Source organism: Quercus lobata, chromosome 4, assembly GCF_001633185.2.
Source record: "Quercus lobata isolate SW786 chromosome 4, ValleyOak3.0 Primary Assembly, whole genome shotgun sequence".
Classification (NCBI taxonomy): domain Eukaryota; kingdom Viridiplantae; phylum Streptophyta; class Magnoliopsida; order Fagales; family Fagaceae; genus Quercus; species Quercus lobata.
In genome coordinates, this window is record NC_044907.1 from 87,034,944 (window position 1) to 87,042,271 (window position 7,328).

At 43.4% G+C, this 7,328-nt stretch overlaps 1 protein-coding gene across 1 annotated transcript; it reads right to left on the reverse strand.

Moving 5' to 3' along the window:
• Window positions 1-4,827: 4,827 nt before the first annotated feature.
• LOC115986056 lies at window positions 4,828-6,222 on the reverse strand. The gene has a single exon (XM_031108920.1). It carries the CDS (start codon window positions 6,220-6,222, stop codon window positions 4,828-4,830), a length of 1,395 nt encoding a protein of 464 aa, XP_030964780.1.
• Between the last annotated feature and the right edge of the window lie 1,106 nt (window positions 6,223-7,328).

Below are 7,328 nucleotides of genomic sequence, written 5' to 3' on the forward strand. Positions count from 1 at the left end.
ATGGAAGGTCTACCCCGTACTATCCATAAGGAAATGGTCAGGCTGAAGCTACTAACAGGGTGATACTGAAGATCCTTAAAAAAATGAAACATGAGTATAGAGGAAAATAAAGTGACCACTTGACAGATGTACTTTGGGCATGCAGGAGCTCTTTGAAGATGGCCACGAGATTTTCACCATTTTCTCTAGTTTATGGGACAGAAGCCGTCAACCCCGTGGAGCTAGTCATCCCTACACCAAGAGTAGTGCTTGAAGAAAACCAAGAATGCACAGATAACACAAACAGTGAAAGAAAGTTGGCAGATCTGGAGGGGTTAGAAGAAGAAAGAGAAGTGGCTAGAGGAAGAAGCCATAGGTATCAGTAGAGGATGGCTAGGCATATGCATAGACAGTACACCTAAAGACCTTCACTGAGAGGCAGCTGGTGTTAAGAGTAGCAGAGCATGTAAGGAAAAATCTCATAAGACCCTCCAAATTTGCCCGAAAATGGGAAGGGCGCTACATCATCAAAAAAGCCCATGATAGTGGGTATTACTACCTCACAAAAGAAGATAGGACAGTCCTAACAGATCCCATAAATGAGAAGTGACTGAAACAATACTTCGCATGAAAGGGGAAGATCTCAATACATCGAGACCTTTTGCCAGCTCCCCAATCTGCTAAGTGTTTCATTGCTTTTTTTTTTTTTGAAACGGAAACATATCATATAATTAATTAGAAAAATCAACATCCTGATACAAAGCTTCCCTAACTATTGGAGGAACATCTTCCATCCAATACAGATCTTGACTAATGTTTCTAGCAAATTGAGCTAACTCATGAGCAACTCTATTCCCTCCACGCCTAGTACATTCAATCCTAACCCATTGCAAGTTCCGAACCAAATGATGAATATCCCCAACAACATTTCCAATCAAAGAAAAATCATCCTGCAAAGCCGAAACAGCTTTCATGACAGAAGAATTATCCCCTTCAATGACAAGTTCAGAGAAGCCAGCATCAATGGCAAATTCAATAGCTTTCCGACATGCGAGAAACTCAGCCTCCTCACTAGAAGATACCTCAGGACCCTTTGCTGCCATGGCTGCCATAACCTCACCTTTTTCGTTCCGAATAACTGCACCAAAACCTGAACTTTTAAGAGCCGAAAACAGAGCTGCATCAAAGTTAAGCTTGAAGATCAAAGGAGGAAGGGGCTGCCAAGTGTCCCGAGAAGCTAGCCCTCCATGTGATGGTCCCATTAATGCAGAAGCAGTCCGAAACTCCTTAAGAACCTCTGTTGCCCGATTATTCAACCAGCCTGGGTCATGAAACTTACCCCCATGCACAACCCGATTTCTTTGATTCCAAATCAGCCATGCTTGAACTAGCACAACCTCCAGATCATGAGACTCTACCCGCTCCATTAAGTATTCCATTAAATGAAGCATATCCACCATACCTGTCCCACCTTTCTGCAGAATTTTTAAGCTACCTGCCCACACATCTCTAGCCGCATCACAATCCCAAAGTGCGTGGACAACTGACTCCGGAAACCTCAAGCAAATTGGGCACATCGCATCTGCAATAATCTTTCTCTTAGACAGATTCAATTTTGTTGGTAAAATTTCATTACAAGCTCTCCACCCAAACACCTTTATTTTGTTGGGAATTCTAAGCTTCCAAATTGCAGGCCAAACTTCCTTTCCAGCACAACCCCGAGAACATTCAGCTACCCTTCCTTCACTCAACACTTTCCTAGCCACCTTGTAAGCGGATTTAACAGTAAAAATCCCCTTCCTTTGGTGCATCCAGATCATACAGTCCTCCACATGTCTTCGGCTGAGCTGAATTCTACAAATAGCTTCTGCATCTTCTTTTTCAAACATATCCATGATAAAATCAGCCCTCCATGCATGCAAGTCTTGGTCAATTAGTTCAGCAACAGTCGCCTCACGAACTTCATCTTCCACTAGATTTAGAGGAGCATTTGTTGGATAATTTGGTATCCATTTATCCCCTAGAATCTGAATAGAGTGGCCATTCCCAACTCTCCAGCAACATCCAGCCTTCAAAGTAGGAAAAGCAGCCACAATACTCTTCCAAACAAAAGAGCAATTTGGTGACTTCTTAGCAGCAAAAAGAGAGGTTCTTGGAAAATATCTAGCTTTGAGGCATTGGAACACCAAAGAATTATCATCATGCAGCAACCTCCACCCTTGTTTAGCTAACATTGCTAAATTAAAGGCCCTTAGATCCCTAAACCCCAATCCTCCCTCCCTTTTTGATAGCGTCAATTTTTCCCACCTCTGCCAATGAATTTTCCTTTCATTCCCCACCTGTCCCCACCAAAACTTAGCACACATTGCATCCAACTCATCACAAAGTTTCAAAGGGAGTTGGAAAACACTCATAGTGTAAGTAGGAATGGACTGAGCAACTGCTTTAATCAGAATTTCCTTACCAGCCTTAGACAACATCTTCCCCTTCCACCCCTGTAGCTTTTTCCATATCCTATCCTTCAAGTATGAGAACGTATGATACTTTTTACTCCCTACTAATGTAGGCAGCCCTAAATAGGACTCAAATCGGTTCACTTCCTGCACTCCCAAAATCCTTAAAATGCCCTGCTTCTAGCCGGCTGAAGTATTGCTACTAAAAAAGACCGAGGACTTTTCCAAGTTTATGCACTGGCCTGACGTATTAGCATAAGTCTGAAGCACCTCAGAAACAACCTCCACTTCATTTTGAGTTGCCTTGCAAAATAAGAGGGAATCATCTGCAAACAATAAGTTAGAAATTTTCGGTGCCCCTCTGCAAATGGAAGCACATGAATTTTGCCATCAGATTCTGCTTTTGCCAACAAAGATGTAAATCCCTCTGCACATAACAGAAATAAATACGGTGAAAGAGGGTCTCCTTGGCGGATTCCCCTAGTCGGAGTCACATTCCCATAAGGCTTTCCATTAAGAAGAATAGAGAATGATGTGGTGGTAACACAGGTCATCACTCTCTCAATCCATTTATTTGGAAAACCCAGCTTTTGCATAATGCCCTGTAAGAATAGCCATTCCACTCGATCATATGCTTTGCTGACATCCAGCTTCAAAGCCAAAGCACCTGTTTTACCCTTCTTCCTAACATGCATGGAATGCAAGACCTCATATGCCACAATAACATTATCTGTAATAAGTCTACCTGGAACAAAAGCACTCTGAGTGGGAGAAATAATATCAGGAAGCACTTGTTTCAGTCTATTGGCAAGGACTTTAGAGATAACCTTATAAATGACATTACAGAGGCTAATAGGTCTAAATTCAGACATTTTCTCAGGATTTTTCACTTTAGGGATAAGCACAATGTTGGTATGATTTAAATCTGGTAACATAACTCCATTATTCAAAAAATCTAACACAGCATTCACTACATCATCACCTACAATATGCCAGAATTTTTGATAAAATAAGGCATTCATACCATCTGGGCCAGGTGCCTTTGTTGGTCCCATCTGAAAAACAGCTTCCTTGATTTCATCAACAGTAAAATCCCCAGAAAGCATCTCCTGCATGTCTGTAGTCACTTTGGTCGAAACTGTACTTAAACACTCCTCCATTTGATGACATGATCCTGCAGAAAAAAGATTATCAAAATAATCAACTGCAACCCTGGCTATGTCCTCCACCTCCTCCACCCACTGCTCCTGTGAGTTCATGATGCTCTTTATATGATTCCGTCGTCGCCGTTGTGAGGCTTTTGAATGGAAAAATTTAGTATTTCGATCCCCATGTTTCAACCATGCAACCCTAGATCTCTGTGCCCAATAAATCTCCTGTTTCAACAAGAGATCATCCAACTGTTTACTAACTGCCAAAAACTCCACCTTACTTTCATCAGTAGTGACAGCTCTATTAATTCTATCAAGCCGATTCTGAAGGGATTTAATTTCTTCCTCCTCAGGTCTAGTCCTTGTGTCTCCCCATGCCTTTAATTCATCACCACATGCCCTAATTTTTGCATGCACATCTGCCAAACCCGAAGCCCCACTTCCTGCCAAACTCCATGCTTGCTGAACCCGAGGCTCACAGTCATCCCACAACAACCAACATTCTTCAAACTTAAAACCCCGATCAGCTCTACGATGTTTCTGTCTGAATTTTTGAACCTGGATAGCAATAGGAAGATGGTCCGAGGCATGAGGAAGAAGGTGCACTACAGTACTGACCGGAAACTTCTCAATCCACCCCTTCGTTGCCACAGCTCTATCAAGTCTTAATTTGGTATTTGCATCGCCCGGTCTCTTGTTAGTCCAAGTAAAAGGGTAACCTTTATAACCAAGATCTTCTAATTGACAACTCTCCAAGGCCTCCCGAAACTCATTAATCTGGGAACTATTTGGCTGCCTTATGCTTTGTTTTTCTGAAGAATGGAGTATAGCATTGAAGTCTCCAAAGCATAACCATGGACCCTCCACAAAAGTCTTCAAATATTCCAATAGTTGCCAAGACTTATGTTTTTGTTGTGTCTCTGGCCAACCATAGAAACCTGTCATAAACCAAATATAACCATCTTCCTCAGTTACCTTAGCTAACACATGATGTGCAGTATAATTAATCACCTCTAACCTAATATCATTTTTCCATAAAAAAGCTAAACCACCACCAGCATCTGGATGCTTAACAATTATTTTATTCTGAAAAGGCAAGTCACCGTAAAGATTATTAAAACCCTCTGTATCCAACCGTGTCTCCATAAGAAAACACACCATGGGAGCTTGTTCCCTCACTAATTTGCGAAGGCTACGACCTGTCCAAGGGTTCCCAAGCCCTTGGCAGTTCCAACTTAGGATCCTCATTGCTCCCGGCAAGGGTGGTTCTCCACCCCCGCCGATAAAATGGTTCCAACATCTCCATCATCAATCTTTCCACGCTTAGTCTCCCTAAAATCAGAATGGTCACACAGCTCTTCCTCCCTACTAGATACATTGCTCCTTTTTCCACAGTTTGGCAGCTGCAAAGCTTTAGACAATCCTCCAAGCCCAAAGTCCATTCGGTTAAACCTGGTCCAAGTGGATTTGGGCTTTACAGAACTAGGCCCAACCAACTCTAACCTCTGATCCAGTCCACTTGCTTCAACACCAAGCCCGGCTTCCTTAGTTTTACCCGTTGCCACCTCCATACAATCAACCCCAGCTGGCTGCCCCGTCACTTCTCTCATCAAATCCACATCAGTATCTTCACACACCGGACTAGGAACCAGCTGTAAAGAACGTCCTTCCTGCACGTCATCTGTTCTGCCCAACTCCACGTTAGCCTCTTCCTGAAAAATAGGTAGTTCCCCTAGATTCTCGGATTCAACTTCCTGTTTACTAGGGTTCGTATCTTCCACACCCGTCGCCGGAAAAGTCCCTTGCACCGGACTGTAATTTGTAGACTCCTCTGATGTTTGTTCTTTCACAGCCCCAGTATTGCCATAGGTATTTCTTGATGGGAAAGAACGTGGACGCCCTCCCAAAGCTCTTAAAGACTCCCCATATTGATAATCCACCTCCCCACCATTCCTGCTAACAGCAAAGTGCGATGCACAATGCTTTACATTGTGCCCAAACAGACCACAATAATGGCAGAACAGAGGTAAACGTTCATACTTAAACGTTACCCAACTGCGAGCCCCATCTGAACCAGCAATGAAACCTCCTCTCCGCAGCGGCTTCCCAATCGGCACAGCAACTTTAACTCGCATAAAATAATTCAGCTCATCTTGTCGTCGCTGCCCTTCAACCTCTTCAACTCTACCAATTCTATTACCAACTTCCCTTGCAACTTGAGGGGAAACCATATCGAATGGTGCACCCCATATTTGAATCCATAGACAAGCATACTCCAATCTGATATTCCCTACTGTCATCCCCTTCTGCCATCTCTGAAGCAATAATAGTTGATTGTCGAATGACCAAGGACCATCTTGTAGAATACGTGCCATATCAAACTCTGTTTTAAACTTGAATTGGAAGAGATTCGGACCCACCTCAATAATCTGTAAACTATTCTCCAATCCCCATGCCCTTCTCAAAGTAGTCTTTGCTGCACGTTTATTGAATGGTTTACATGTTAAAAACTTCCCAATAAGACTCAAGCTACAACTCTCCATAGCCTGCACTCTGCCTTCATCGGATATAGGGATAATCTCCTCTTCATCAGACGTTAGTTTCATATTACCGAACCCGGCAGCCACATCATCTGCCATACTGCCGAGATCACAAAAGAATGAAAGGAAAAAAATACCCTTAGACCTAGGTCAAGGGAGGGAAGGCTCGTGAAACACGAGAGAGAGAACTCTACGGCTGGGAGAAAACCCTAGCGTAGAGAGGTCCTATATCCAACTCCACTTAAAACCCTTGCCCTTCTCTCTCTCTCTACAGATTCTCCAATGATCTTTTGTCTACTACAGGTATGCCCAGAGGGTCCTAAGGGAGACTGGGGTATGAAATCAAAGGACTCCAAAGAACCCTAGGCTGAGGAACTCACAGGAACTTGAAAGAGAGAAGACTATACCTTGGTCTTCACTTAAGTCCTTGGGATTAAGGGGTGGCCAACTTCCTTTCCAACTGTAGGAGGGCTCACTCTCTCGGGTTCCTTATAAATGACTAACTGTTTCTGGGATCTTGAAGTCTTCCTCTTCTTAGTCTTAGGACCAGCCTCAGTACCCTCAGTACTTTCTTCAAGCTCAACTCTTTTAACAGCTTCCTGTTTGATCTTTTTCTCTTTACTGTTGCCTATGGGAGTGGCAGCACCAATTGCCTCCACAACCCCTCTCTTAATTGGCACACTGGAAGAGGCACCAATAATAAGGTCACACCTTGACCAAGTCTCCGGAAAATTATGCGCATAACATACCTAACCACCTCTAGAAGCATGCTACTCTGCAAATCATGTCTTGCTGCTTATGGCAGCAGATACCATGCTAGTAGTAAGGAGGGACAGGTGTCTATTGGAGGTAGGAGGAGAGAGACTATTAGGATCGGGAACCCTCCCAATTTTGCCAGAACCAACGTAGTCCGAGAAGGACTTCTGAACTCTTCTCTATTAACCAGCAAAGCCATTGGAAGCAAAGACTCCCCTTTTGGAGTTTGACATAACAAATTGAGAGCTCCTCCGTGACCAATAAGAAAAGGCCTGAAGCCTTAAGAACGGATCTAGAGAAGAAAAAGAAGGTACTATATTCTTAAATACTGGTGGGATGTCCTGATCAAAGCCAAACTGCCGAAGTACCCGGTGTGCTGAGTAGTGGGTGTACTTGGGACCACTTGAGGAGGGCATTGGAAGCCATGAGGGATTGATACAAGCCAAGTA

Coding starts and splice junctions, on each gene's coding strand:
- LOC115986056 (XM_031108920.1), bottom strand. CDS start 6,222: ATGGCAGATGATGTGGCTGCCGGGTTCGGTAATATGAAACTAACGTCT.